The sequence below is a fragment of the Cajanus cajan genome, chromosome 2 (genome assembly GCF_000230855.2).
Source record: "Cajanus cajan strain Asha chromosome 2, NIPB_CcT2T_4, whole genome shotgun sequence".
Taxonomy (NCBI): Eukaryota; Viridiplantae; Streptophyta; class Magnoliopsida; order Fabales; family Fabaceae; genus Cajanus; species Cajanus cajan.
In genome coordinates, this window is record NC_138518.1 from 17892696 (window position 1) to 17908351 (window position 15656).

General features: G+C 31.2%; 1 protein-coding gene across 1 annotated transcript; it reads right to left on the minus strand.

The window, feature by feature from the left end:
- Positions 1-7902: 7902 nt before the first annotated feature.
- On the minus strand, positions 7903-15303 carry LOC109810061 (serine/threonine protein phosphatase 2A 59 kDa regulatory subunit B' eta isoform). Its single transcript, XM_020373431.3, has 3 exons — positions 14907-15303; positions 13045-14557; positions 7903-8802 (listed from the first exon to the last, which is right to left on the minus strand). Exons 2-3 carry the CDS (start codon positions 14269-14271, stop codon positions 8419-8421), a joined length of 1611 nt encoding a protein of 536 aa, XP_020229020.1. The 5' UTR covers positions 14272-14557; positions 14907-15303; the 3' UTR covers positions 7903-8418.
- Positions 15304-15656: the final 353 nt, after the last annotated feature.

Below are 15656 nucleotides of genomic sequence, written 5' to 3' on the forward strand. Positions count from 1 at the left end.
TGTATGAATATGTGTTTACTTTTGCAAATGGACATGTTTTAATATGAATTAAAGTGCTCTGTGCAGACTATGTGAATATGATGAGATAATATGAAATGTGAATATGAGACCAGATATGAGGATATGTGATAATGTTACATGACGACGTGATATGATAATATTACATGACGATGTGATATGACAATGAGACATGATGATGTGATATGATAATGAGACATGAAGATGTGATATGAAAATGACATAATAATGTGATATGAGAATGCATAGAGTCGTGATTGACATCTATCATTTGCATAAATGTTTTTAAAGGTACAATATGGAATACACGACCAGGGAAGGCTCGCTTGTGTAAAAGCTTGGGGATTAGTCCTTGGGGATAACTCGGTTTATAAGTCTCAGTCTCGCCCATTGTGTGCATGGGATGTATCTTGCGCAGCTTAGCTATCCCGACGAGATCCTGGTAGTATGTCCTTCTAGTGAGAGTGCGTAGAGGTTGTGACCTGACATGTACTCCTAGACTACTCTCGTATATTGCTAGCGACAATACATCATGTGATATGTGTTACTGGCGCCACATGCATGATAATATGTAGTCCGTGTCCATTGCATGTGCATTTTAATGTTATATATTAAAGTGATTTCTTTATGTCTTTGATGAGTGGAATGATTGTTGTTAATCTATCTATGCCATGTACATATACATGTTTGTTTGTGTTTGGTTATCCGGTGTGTATTCCTACACTATGAGCCATAGTGAGATATTTCTCACTCCCTTTTCTTTTGTGTTGTTTTCCTTTAGTTATTATACAAGTGATCATCCGCATGAGGTTGAGGATTGTTGGTGATGAAGCTTAGGCTTCAGTGTTATTTCTATTAAATTATTTTGAAAACCTTAGTCTTATTTCTTTGGTAATTTCTGCCGATTATGTTAAGTTATAGATGTGGTGCTCTCTATCTGAACATATTTGATATTTTAATAATGAAAGATTATGTTATTCAAATTTTATTCTTTATGTGTTATGGTATGCGGGATAGAGGGTGTCACAATGTTAGGTAAAGAAATTAAAATGTATATAAAGTGATAGATATATAAATTTTATTATTCTAAATAAAATAAATAAATAGTAATTATAAAAATTGAAATATTATTACCTTACATTAATATAAAACTAAATATAGTTCATCAAAAAAGAAATTAAAACATTAATATAAAATTAAATATAATTCATCAAAAAAGAAGTTAAATATCTACATAAAATAGACACAAAGAGAATATAAAAACTTCAAAAAAAATATAATCAACATCATATATATTAAACACGAACCTCTATCTTATACAAAAGGATTTTTAGGAACTTTTATTCAATGAAAGGGTTTATAGAGATTTTTTTTACTTTTATTTAATTGAATTTTTATTTATCATAATTATTTATTAATTAAATATTAATATTTTAAAATAATTTATCAATAAATAATAAACATTTTTTACAATACAAATTATTTATCATAAATCTAAAATATTATTTATATAATATAAAATATTTATGTATACTTATTTTAATATAATTTATATATTCAAATATAATTTTTTTATATAAAATTTAATATAAATTTTAATTACATTATATATAATAAAGATGTCTGTATATTGCATAAGTAACACCTTATTTTTCAAAATACTTATTATTATTATATAATATTTGGTCAATATTACTTTATTATTATAAAAAATATTATTTTATATGTTTTAAATAAGTTTTTTTATTAGCATTTTAAATAATTATTTATATGTTTTAAAGGATAATTTGGAAGTTGATAAATTATATATTTTTTTATAAAATCTAAAAGGTTAATTTTATATGATATTTTAAGATTAAAATTATATTATTATATTTTCGGTCAGAAATATATTATTATTATAGAGGAAAAATATTTTATATAGTATATATATTTATTTTATTTAATTATTTCAGGGAAAAGAAAAGTGGGTCAAAAGTGAAGGAAGATGGGTTGGGTACCCAACCCAATGGATTTTTTATAAGAAATGGGTTAGGCATAGTTAATCTTATCTGCCTCATTTGAATTCTGAAATGTTAAGAAAGAAATAAGGTTATTCTATTTAACACAACCAATTATGGAGGAAAATGGATTATTTGTATACAAAGTCACATGAGAGAATTTGATAGATGAGGAATCCTGATGATCCCATTAAATTTTGCATGTATTGAGAAGTAGGTATATGCAAACAATTTGTAAAAATGATGACTTAGGAGAGAGAGAAAAATTGTATAAAAGTGTCTGTGAGTTAGGTTTTAGAAAAATTGGAGGTTTTACTATTTAAGTTAAGATTCTATAAAATTGATGATTTAATAGGGTTTTATATTGATTTATAAATGTGGTTATTATATTATTTAGTAAAATTGATGATCTAGATGATAATTGGATTCATAGGGATGTGTTCTATAAGTTAGGATTATTGTAGATTGATGAACACTCTTAATTATATGAATTAATGAGTAATTGAGAGATTTTACTTATGAATGTACCTTAGTATTTTTGTAATATCTTTCTGTGTGATTAACTAAATAATTTTTTGTTTGTTGTGTTAGAAATTAGACACTTTGGGCTATAATTTAGACTCTATAATCATGTAAAAATGTTAAGAATTGATTGAGTTATGTGAGTTATAAGTTCAGTCTCCATTCTAGTGCGTGAAATATTAAGTATTATGTTGTCAACAATTCGAGGTGACCTTAACAACATTTTTAGGCTTCGTGTTCTTCACAAAGGTTGTATCTTTAGGTTTTAACTTTCTAATGGCTTTGGAATCACTCAAAAAGGATGTGTATAACTCAAGTTATGGTCAAAATAGTGAATAGAGGTCAAACTGTCAAGATTTACGGTGTTGAGGCAGGTATTCTATTTTAGTTTGCATTTTTTACATTTTGGGACTCCATTTTTGGCATGTTTGTGATACTTTATGATTTATTAGTGATTTTTTATAATACTTATGATATGATTGAATGAGTTTGATGTGGGATTGTGAAATATGGTATTATATTGATGGATTTTGATGATGGTTGTGAATCGTATGATGTCCAGTAATGACTATTGTATGAAGAGGTATAAATGGTGTGTGCTAGATGGAATGTAAATTAATTGTGAATTAAAGATTGATGTGTATGAGGAGGTTGTGCAAGATATGTGTATGACTTATTGTGAAAATGTTGGTTGTGCATGTGATGTAAAATTAAATTGTGAACTATGATGTGATGATTGGGCATAGTCGTATGCGTGACACCGAGCAGTAAGGGTGTGCATGTGATACGTTGTTATTTATGTGTTTTTGTGGGCATGGTCGTATGCGTGATACAATACTAGATGTGTGATGCGTCGATATAGTCGTATGCGTGATATCAGTGCTGGTAGTAGAATGCATTGGCACAGTTGTGTGCGTACATGAAGCTAGGCTTGTGATGCTACAGTAGAGACGCTTACCTGATATAGTGTTGGATGTGTGACACGGTGTATATGTGTAATTTGTTTATAGGAACATATGTGGATTGTGATGAGATGATGGAATATGTGGATTTGAGAAATGATGTTGAACATATTTGAATGATGAATGTGTTTATGGATTATACTGTTTTGGGATTGTTTTGTAGAATTTCGTGATGTGTTTTCTATATAAATATTTTCTTTTCTTACCGCACGTTTGTGGTTGTTTTTAGGTGAGGAAGATGTATACATGAGTGACATTCAAGGTGCCAATAATTGAGTCATAGGAGTGCTCTGATAGTGTGACATTGAGGTAAGGGCCTTCTAAGACTTTAAATTTTATTGTAATTGAAGTTTTTACATTTCCTTTGAAACTATTTACAAACTTATTTGCTTTCTAAACTTTATTTTTAAATTGATCGGGTATTGAAAATATATTTTCTTTTGAATATGTGAACCATTTTACCTATACTAAATTGAAATTTCTTTAATTTACTTTATTATGTATATTGGGGTAGAATGAGTGTTACAACATATGTCAAAATATTGTTGGAGTACAAACAAAATCCTACATCATTTGACCGTGAGGAGAAATAAAGATTTATAAAGTATACATAGTCTCCATTGGTATGAAGGCTTTTAGGAGATGACTAAAAGCAAAACATGAACATTTAGATTCAAAGTCGACATTATCATACTAATGTAGAGACGTGTATGTGTGACGAACCTCGAGTATCCAATAGTGGTACCAAAACCAATGTTTGACCAAGTGATTGTCTTAGAGTCTTGGACAAATATTTGACAAAGGCAATGTGTTCAAATATGGATTATGTCAAAAATCTTCTTGGTGGTTTGGAGGTCAGATAGTGTGTCCCATTAATGTGAGCTAATGGCGGTGCAAGTATTTAGAGCTGGCAAGTGTGACTAAAGTTTTAAGAACCACCATTGAATACTCGTAGATGGAAAAATAGAAGTTTTCATTGAAGGGAGGTTAAACCATGATCTTTTGTTTGAGAAGAGATTTGTTGGTATAAATAAAGTCTCACATCATTAGATCAATGTGTATGTGTGAACCTTGAGTGTCCAACAATGGTACCAGAACCAATGGTTGATCAAGTGATTGGCTCAAAGTCTCAAACAAGTATTTGACAATGAGAGACAATGGGTTTAAATGTGGGGTGATCCCTTATGTACAAAGTCTTTCTAGTGGTGTGGAGGTATGGTAGCGTGTCCCATTGATGTGAGCTAATGACAGTGCAAGTATCTAGAGTTAGAATGTCGATGCAAGTATCTAGAGCTAGAATGGTGGTGCAGGTATCTAGAGTTGACAAATATGACTAAAACTCTAAGAGTTACCATTGAATACTCATAGATGAAAAAAATAAAAGCTTTTGTTAAAGAGAGATTAAACCATGGCCTTTTGTTTGAGAAGAGATTTATTGAAATACAAATAAAGTCTCATATCATTGCATTATGGAGAAAAATAAAGATATAAAATACACATAATTTCTATTGATATGAAACATTTTGTAAAATGATAAAAATAAAACTATAAGAATTTAAATCTAAAATAAATAATATCATATATATATATATATATGTGTGTGTGTGTCTGTATAAATCTCGCGAGTCACCAACACATTCTGATATTTCTCTATGCTTATAATTGAATAAGAAGTTGCTACTCTTTGGCTAACATTTTTCAAATATCAATTTTAACATCCAACACAATAATAAAAATTAGGCTAAAACCTAATTTGGTCCCTTATAATATTTTAAAATTTCAATTTAGTTTCATTTTAATTTTTGGGTTCAATTTAGTCCCACCTATTAAAAATGTTAACAATATTTGTCTTCCGTCTAAATTTCTCAAACACCATTTAGGAGTGTCCATGTAATTGAGAATCATGGGCGTGATTCTCATAACTCTTACTTAGCAGATTTTTTTTAATGTGATTCAGACTGTGGGAATCACAGACGTGATTTTCATGACTCTTTAACAGTGTTTGAGAAATTTAGACAGAAAATAAACATTGTTAGTATTTTTGACAAGTAATACTAAATTAAATTTTTTTAAAATATTATAAAGAAAAATTAAAATTTTAGCCTAAAAATTATTATTAACTACTCCAAATTACTATTAACTACTCCTCCATCCGTACCAAGAAATTAAAATAAAATATACAACGCAACTGAAAAATGATGTACTCTTGTCCTTTCGGAATATTGTATTAAAAAAAAACACCCTTTGAGGTGTATTGAATCTTCTTCTCTTTCTTTCCTGTTATTGCACATAAAATTTTATAATTAATTATTAAACCTATCAAATGACAAGGCACGTAGTCTCGAATCAATTCCTTGCTCTCGCAAACAAGAGTATAAATTATTTATTTATCTATACTTTTATATCTATACTAATATATGATCTATACTGATATATAAATAAAATACTTTTTTCATATAACTTTTATTCTTTACAAATTTTAAACTATAACACTTTCGATTATTAAAAAAATTAAATTTTATTTTAATAATTACCATCGACCAACTTTTTTAACAATAGTCCAATCTATCATTTTTTTATTTTTAAAAAATATTAAAAGAAATGAAATATCATTTACGTACCCTACTAATTAATAATAAAAAAATACCACTTTTTAGTGTCTACAACTTGTTTTTTCATTCTATCCTCTAATTAACTATTATAAAAAAAATACATGTAAGTGACTAAACAAAAATATTTATTAATTAATTATAAAAAATATTATTCACTGGGGTGGAGGGAGGACGTGAAGGGATCATGGTCTCTGCTAATTTTTTTTTTTTAAATGTGTCAAAATTAGTTTTAAACTTTTTTTATTCTCTAAAATTTATATAAAAAAATATTATAAATTGATAGATAAAAAGTATCATGTTAGTTTATATTTATAAAAAAAATGAAAAAAAAAATATATGTAAAATTGATATATAATATAATAAAAAAAAAAGATAAAGATATATAAATAATAATAAATTATTTATAATATTAGAATATTTACATATAAATATTAAAAAAAAAATTGACCTCACTTAACATAATTTTCTGGCTCCGTTCTTGGCTATTCTTAATGTTTTATGTGGGTAATTAATTTGAAATTTTTGTGACAGGGATTAGATGGTTGAATGAGTTAAAGGAAGAAACCTACAGTGATACATAAAGAAAAAGAAAAAGGCTTAGAAGGGAATAGTATATCCACTTTGATTTATATTCATGTTAGTTACACCAACTTTAATTAGACATAGCTTAATACAAGTTGAATCTCCTTATGTAGCTTTATATTCTCTATTACAATTTTAGTCCCTCCCAAATGGGATAGAATATGCAGCTGAGAGAAATTAATAGAAAAATGTTAAAAATATTGTCTAACACGTTTTTTGAAACACAATAGAATGAAATTTATTAAAACAAAAATACGATAATTTTTTAAATTCACTTCTTATTTAATAAGTTTCACTTGTAATTTTATAATATTTAATAAATTTTGATAAATAATAAAAAATATTAAAATTATGTTAGAGTGTTTCATTAACTCTCCTGTGACATCGGCGTTTTACACTAATTTTGTGACAGGGTTATGTTGATGGATATGGGTTTGTAGGAAGAAACCTATAATGAATGAATAAAGAAAAAGAAAAAAAGCTTAATAAGGAATAATATATCCACTTTTCTGCATGTTAATTACCCACTTTAGTTAGAAATTGCTTAATTCAAGTTGAATATCCCTATGAAGCTTTATATTTTATTTGTCATTCCAATCTCTCTTTTTTCAAAGGAATAAAAGACACATACCAATCTTGAAGATTTCTATTAAAAATAAAAAATTGTCAAGAATGGACTAAACAGGCCAACTGCTATGGATTTAATAATGTAAGTTGAATTTTAAAACTATACGCCTTACTTTACATAATATAAAATTGTTGGCAAATTAGAAAGCTTTTTTACCAAACATGAACTAACAACATACTTGTTAATTTTCTAATAAGATAAATAACATGAATCAAATGAAAAAAATTAATTACTCTCCTAGTCTCTATAATTAAAACAAAAATAAAATTTTGTTATATATATATATAATTTTATTTTTCTTTCCTTTTAGTCTCTATAGTTTTATATTACATTTTGGTTTCTATATAAATAGATGTCAAGGATTACAAGGAAACAAAAATAATATGTACATGAACTAAAATGGAACAGTTTTAATTATAAAAATTAGAAGATAAAATTTATGAAATTATTATGACCAAAAAGTGATTAAACCAAATAAAAAAACATCTTCCATGTCAATCTGGAATTTAAAAAGACAAAAAGAGAGAGACAGAGAGAGAGAGAGATGAAAGATTCATTGAATACTCTTGTCAGTAAAATACATGCACTAAATAGAATGCTTTCACCATATCATATATAAAAAATACAGCGTCCACCACAATTCATATAACATAAGCTCTAATTGCCCAATTTCCTTAAACAACCAACTCACCTACACAAAAGGACCAAGATTAACACTAAACATTGGCAACAAAAAAATGGAGCATGCTTCCATCAAAGTTAAAGTATGAAAGCAGATTAAACGTTGAACTCAAGCCATTTTGAGATTTTCAAACTCAAACTGCAAAGACCAGCATTAAAAAGCAAATTCCCAAATGAAATTGTGGCTTGAGGCAACCATTCTTGTCCATGCAATCCAATATGTACATTCCATGCTTTTAAAACCAAGTTGGAGCTATTGTGAACCCCACAATTTTTGGCCTTGAAATTTTACCATGTGGAAAATGGAACCAAAACATAGAAACACATTATCACATTATCACCCCTTGTATTCCTTCTTTCTCATGCAGCACTAAGTTAAGCTTTTTCAACTCAGCAATGCCAAAAATCAAGGATCACTCCAACTGAGATCTACTTGCATTGCCAGGAGGGGTATGAGAGCCTTTTCTGGGAGAAACCAGAACTGCTTCATTGGTTGTAGCTTTCATGCTTCCCATTTCTTCCAATCGCTTCCATCTGGCTTCGCGCTTCGACTTCATGTCCTTCGCTTGCGCTTCGTTTTCCCGAAATTTGAGCATGCACTCTTCATAGAATTCAGGGTCAGTGTCAGAGAATATCTTGCGGACGTTTATTGTCAAGCTCTGGACAGCCTGGTTCCAGTGGTTTCGGGCATTTTGCTCCAGAGCAGGCAAGACAATGGGAAGTATAATTTTGTGGTTCTGCTTGATTAAGGTCTCAATGTGATCATTGTTCCATAAGAACAAAGCCCTCTCTGCTACCTGCAAATTAAGAAGCAATCAAATCATATGAAAGAACGTGGGAATACAATGATGGTAAAAGAATCCACTATTCAGAATAATGCACCGCAATGTCAGCAATGTGTGGATATTTTTTTTTATTGACAAATGTTAATTGTTAGTTGTTATGTTAGTGAAGGATTCAAACCCATACCCTCCTTATCACTCCAGCCCTATGCCCCTCCCCCCAAACTACCAAACCAACCTTATAACTCCTACCAGGAACAATAAAACCAACTCTGTATAACATAAGAACATTTTTACATAATTTTTCAGAAAGATGTTGGCAGTGAGTCTAGTAAGATTACTTCCAATGTTACTACATCTAAGGGTGTGTTTGTTTCAAGGATTGTCAAGTTATTCTTGGGAAAGTAAATTTGGGAATATGACATTCTCATGTTCAGTACAAGCCTTAATATTCCTAGATGATTTTAATTCTTAGGAAAGTAACATTCTTATGTTTTGCTTGTTTTTTGCTCCCAACTATTAACTTCTATTCCCTCTCTTTTTTCTCCTATCATTTAAACTATGAAAAAAAGCTCCCAAGAACATCAAATTCTAAACAAATATGTTATTGAATTGCCTAGAAATAACATTCCTAGACATTGTATTATTGAGAATGTCACTTTTGGTAATGTAATCATATATCTTGAAACAAATGCCTCCTAAAACTATTTTTTTTTTATCATTATTAAAGAAAAAATAATAGAAACTCCCCAAATTATGGACCCTAGGCAAAGGAAAGAATCCAAAATCTAAGCTATGAGTGTGAGAGGGAGAAGTGGGCGTAATGCCACATTCGTTGTGGTTTGTATAATAACAAGTAAAATCTTCACTTTTGCCTCGCCATTTTCGTTACCGGCAAAAATGGCACAACATTTACCACTCTTTGAATTTCATAGAAATTTTCATTCAAAAATAAGGATATAGCATATCTTGTTGCCAAATGACGTTTCCAACTCTCATTAGGGATGGCAAAACGGGCCAGCCCGGCCCGTTTTGGCCCGGCCCGCCATTGGCCCGCCAAAAACGAGACGGGCCGGCCCGGCCCGCCAATGTAAAACGGGATGGAGATGCTGGCCCACCCCGCCTAAGGGCGGGCTGGCGGGCTGGTGGGCCAGCCCGCTTACAAAAATAAAAAATAAAAAAAAATGAAAAAAAATATTTTATGGTCAAATAAAAAAAAATTGCTACAAATAAATAAATATAATCATATGAAATTAAAAATGCATACATATTGTACTTAATATATGTTCAACAAAAACAAATTACAAACTTAAAACAAAATCAAATAGAAATTAATCCATTTACACCAAAATCAAAACCAAATTATAAACTTACAAATTATTTATAAACTAAATTTTTTGATAGTCCACAAAACAAGTTTAAATACAATTAATTAACTTTAAATTTTTATTTTAAGAATATTAGAAGCTCTCTTGAAAGAAGTTATCTCTACTTTTTTTCTTAATCATCTTCATCCTCATCTTTTACATCAAAATAAAATAAACATAAAAATAATTAAATTAAAAAAAAAATGCGGGCCGGCGGGTTGTAGCGGGCCGGCCCGCTATTTGGCCCAACGGGTTGGCGGGCTTGGCAGGGCGGGCTTGACGGGTTGACGGGTTGAAATGATTGGCCCGGCCCGCCAATTTTTGGCGGGCCCGCGGGCCATGGCCCACTTTACCATCCCTAACTCTCATGACTCATAATTCAGTGCATCTCATTACTCATATAATTGAGTGCATAAAATGTTTGACTGAAAGAGAAAAAAATATCAGTTTTACTCTTGAAAATAGCTTACAGTTTAACAAGTGTCCTAACTAAACGTTGAACACTCCAGATTGTAGTTGCAATTCTGCCAAGTAATGTACTTTTTCACGTTAAAAGTAAACCTACATTTTCAAGTATGGATAATAATTTTTTAAAATCCAAAAGGAATCTGAGGTATTGCAGCTTCGAAAAACCAAGATGCTAAACTTGACCATCTAGCAAGAACACAGACTAGCAGTGGACATATTATTTAAAATATAAGAGTGGTATGATTATCAAACTAAAAATATTCTGAGGTTCATTTGCAAAAGCCCCAAAATTAGGGAAGCTCTAATAAGTATTATCCTATTAATAAAGCAAACTCCAACTTTTTTGTCTCAACATTTGCTTAAAATCTTTTAAATATTTTAAGATATAGAAAGAGGAGCAAAAGACCAAAAGGAAAGGGTCCCAAGTATACATATTTTAAATATTAATACTTTGCTAAATATAGCTAGTCATTGCTCAGACATAATTTCTCCATTGGGACAACCTACTCCACTCTCCTCTGAAGACATGTGCAGGAGGAAAAGGTAGTAATTTTCTTGCATGAATTTTTCAATTTTTGCTAAGTATAATTTTCGATTATAAATATTCATGATGCATTCTGTATATTATTTTACATATGGAATAAGTAGCATCATCTTCCCTTGCAATTCAAAAATCTTGGGTGACTGCTCGTGTAAAAGCTGAGGAAATGCAACTTCAGGAGGCTTGTATTACAATAAGACAAGTACCTTCGGAGAACCACCTCACAAAAGTTAGCTGTTGTGGTTGGAGAGCCCAAGGCCTTATAAATCTCACTACTTGAAATTTGGATATTCTGTTAACTTTTTTATGAATATATGATCAATGACCTATTATATTATGAATTTACCTATTGTTGTGATTTATAGGTTATTCTTTTATTTATGTAGTTTTTTAACCATATGTATTATATATGGTATTTTAGGTAGGGATGTTGGATCTTAGGATCTGAAATTCTGAATTACTATCTTTCAACTACCCTCCCAATCCCAAGTAAAATCTCTATTTTAATAACCTCGGTTGACTGGTTGAGAGACATGGTGGAAGGCTCGGATACCGATTAATAAGTAAGTACCTTGGGAGAACCATACTACAAAAGCTAACTATTGTAGTTGGAGAACCCAAGGCCTTATAGATCCCCACACTATAATCTCACACTTCCAATTTGGGATTTAAGTCCCATACCTTGCAACTGTATCCCAACATCCAATTGATAGAACTGGTGACATAAACACGAAGAAAGGCCAAACTTTATTGAAAGAAAAGTAGGGAAGAACTTCCTGGGAGAATAAAACACAATTCCAGATATTTTGAGGGGTCTGGATCCACTCCAAGAGGATATGCACTAGCACGGGAGATCACATTTCCAATAATTATAATGAAGAGAGAATAATTTTAAAAGTTGAAGTCACAATGTCTATTGTTTACTTTGACTCCACAAGCTAGAACAACTATACCGGACAGTATTTGAGAGTTTGTCAACTGATTGAGGATTTGAACACCTAATTTATTTAGCATAAATTCTGTTGTACACTTTTCCTAAAAATTCATTCTTTTTGCAGTTGCATTTGCACCGGGTTGAGTTTCCAGTGCAGCAAATCCACAACAACATCCCCCCCCCCCCCCAAATAAAAAATAAAAAATTAAAAAACGTAATCACACTGAATTCAGAAACAGATTTACCCAAATAACCCCACACATGGAGACATCAAAGACAATATAGAAATAATAGACCACAAATCTTTCACCAAACCTTTGTTCAAGCATTCTGAAAATCTACCAAAAAAGAAAAGTCCAAGAGAAGCCATCAAACATTGGAAAGGGTAAAAATATGCAACATTAAACAATATCTTCCATCAATTTTCAAAAATGAAGTTCACAGAAGTGAAAATCAAAGGTCATATTATGAGTTAAAAATGAGAGCATGTATATTAAATAATATATTTAAGACTACTACGAAAATGTATTTGCACTCCTTGTATTAGTGATAGTAATACACTAATACACATTAAATTATTTTCAGTGACATTATAATTTGTCTTGTGAGACCTGTGTTTCATGTCTAAACATACAAAACAAAAATTGTAGGATATAGCTTACTTCAAAGAAATAATTACTTATTTTTGTCAACTTTCTGATAGAGCTTCAAAAATACCAAAAGAAAAAAGAATGATTTCTCCATAAATAATTCCAACCAAATATGCACTAGGATATTATTTGAATATGGAAAGTTATTTTCTTCACCAAATTCCTACCACCATAAGAGACAAATCAGGCACCAAACAGCAAGCACATTCATGTTTCATCTTTTTTGAGGGTTGATAAATTATCACAGAAAACAAATGAGAAAGTGGAAGCAAATGGAGACTTCTATAATTATCAAACCTGGAAATGTGAACTGCTCAAGCAACGGCTTATTTGGCGGAACATCGGTACCATACATCGTTGAAACTCTGCAGGTTGAGTAGCTTCTAAGACTTCCTCTAGCTCCCCTATGAACATAACCTCCTTAGAACTATTTGTTATGGGCCAGTATTTTAATAATCCCCGTATAACAGTATCAGCAAGCTTGCAGTCTTTTTCCACAAACTGTGTGATGCAGTAAGATAACTGCTGGTGGTACATTGGTATGCATTTTGGTTTATGAAGAGGAATAAGAGCTCGCACAAGAAACAGCTTGTGCTCTTCTTTCAGTGGTAAAGCAAATCCATTGATTATACTTCCCAAAATTTCTAAGAGTTCAGCAATACCATTATGCTTCTCAGTTTCAAAAATGAAGCGGTAGAATATATTGTTGATTGCTTTTCTGATGAATGGTCGGTGCACCATAAATTTCCCATAAATACGATGAAGAACTGTCTTCAAGTAATCCCGCTCCCTGGGATCCTCTGAATCAAAAAGGTCTAACAATCTCAGAACAAATGAATGGTCAATATACCTTTTTGCCAACTTCGCATCAGTCTCAGGTGATGTGACAAACCTTAGAAGCAGTTCATACACAATTTGCAAGTAAGGCCATGCAGGGTCCATTGAAGGTTCTTCCTCATCCACATCAAATGCTTCTAGAGCTTTGTTCTCACGGGGAGGAGAAATAAATGTTCGGAACAAATTTATAGACACCATTTTTACAAGTTCTTGCATCATTATATCTGTAAACTTCCCATTAGCAGATGAAACATAATCCACAAGTTCTACAAGTGTTTGTCGCTTAATTTCCTTTTCTTTGAGGTTCTTTGTAGGGTCAGTGAAGTCAAATAGAACACAGCACATTTGCATCTTTCTTATAAACAAATTCTGCTTCTCTGAATTTGGAACATCACGGAAACTTGGCAAAGCTTCATAGGCGGAAACTGGAAAAGTCCCATTCAGATTCAGTTTTGAGTTAAAAGCTTGGACAATCTTGTCACCATTATTTATTCCTGGAACCGTATTCGAATCGACACCGCCTGAAAGAGTTGAAGCAGTTGAATTTCCATAACGGTAGCCTGCTACATCGTTGCTCCTTGCACTTGTCGAAGGAGTTGAAGAGGGTGTCGATATTCCCCCTCCTTCACGACTTTCCCCTGATTTGTTGGGCTTCCTAGGAAGCCTATTCAATATCTGCTTGATCATAGCTTAAAATTGATTCAACAAAAGACTTTTGTCGTGCACTTCAGAACACACTCCTTACCAGAACTCTTCAAATCATATAAAGCAGCAAGTAAGCCAAGCAAGTGCACTAACTGAATCCCAGACAGAGACAACAATAACCTCTCTTCAACTTCACTTCTGACTCAGCCATCATAAGATAGTATCATCTTTGCTAAATTTATCGACAAAAAACACTAGTTGAAGGAAGCCAAAGGATTCAGCAAAAGACTCCTTATCAACATCCATGGTGCTTCTTAGTATGTCAAATCTGAAACACAAACACACCACAAGATCAAAATTACCCCAAATCCCAAATATATAAGAAAATAACAGGAATCCAACAAAATAACCCCCTCCCTCTCTATCTCCCACCAAAAATAGATAAATAAAACAACCCTCACAGTTATACAAAGAAACGAACAAATACCCCATATTAAAAAAGAGAAAAATAAATAAATAAAAAAGATTAAAAAATCCCTAGTCAATTGATACCAACCAACAAATTTATAAAATTGTGCAACATAACATAACACCATAATGTCCAAGAGAGAAACTTTGACTTGTTTATTCAACTACAGTAAGAAAAAAAGAAAAAGAAAAAAAAAAGGGGGGTATACCTGCTCCTCCTCTTCTTTTTCAGGATTTTCACCAGCAAATAGCAATATAGATGGATCAGACAGAAACAGGATCTGGGTCTGATCCGCGAAAACCCAGATGAAATTTTTGCTGAAAAGTGTTGAGGGACAAAGAAACACGATGTGGAACAACCTTAACAATCGAATTTACGAAAAAAATGGGTGCAGAGGAAGAGAGAAAAAGTTAAAGGTTTTATTTTTTTGGTGGAGTTACATAGCAAAAGAATTTTGAAGAATTAAGGATGCTGGTCTTTGCCAAAAGAGAAAATTGAAGTGCATCGTTGAAGGGGCAAAAAGAGAGAGAGAGAGAGAGAATAAAGTGAGAAGAACGAAAGCAATCACTGGCTGAAGTAGTAGTTGTTATTATGGTTTCGCTAGCCAAAAAAAAAGAAACACAAATAAATGAATAAAGTGTTCTTCTTATGTTGTTCCTATTTCCTTTTTCATTTTCTTTATCACTTTTCTCTTTCTCACTTTTATTTTTTTATTTTTAGGAAGAAGTTATTTTAACATATCATGGGGGAAAAATTAAAATAGAAGTAAATTATAGCTGGAATACTTTTTTTCCATAATTGAAAAAGTTCAGAGCATCTAACATTTAAACATTCGTTAGATACTTTTTAAAAAATTCGTTAGATGAATTTTGTTTTTTTTTTACATACTTTGTTTTGGATAATTCCCTTTCCTCTTTTTGGCTATTTATTTTAGACTAAAGATCTGTTTATTTTATTT

Bases quoted from the DNA above. Each gene is read 5' to 3' on its own strand.
- LOC109810061 (XM_020373431.3), bottom strand. From the start codon at position 14,271: ATGATCAAGCAGATATTGAATAGGCTTCCTAGGAAGCCCAACAAATCA. The intron at 8,803-13,044 runs GTTTGATAATTA...CTTAATTTGCAG, and splicing joins TGAGCAGTTCACATTTCCAG to GTAGCAGAGAGGGCTTTGTT.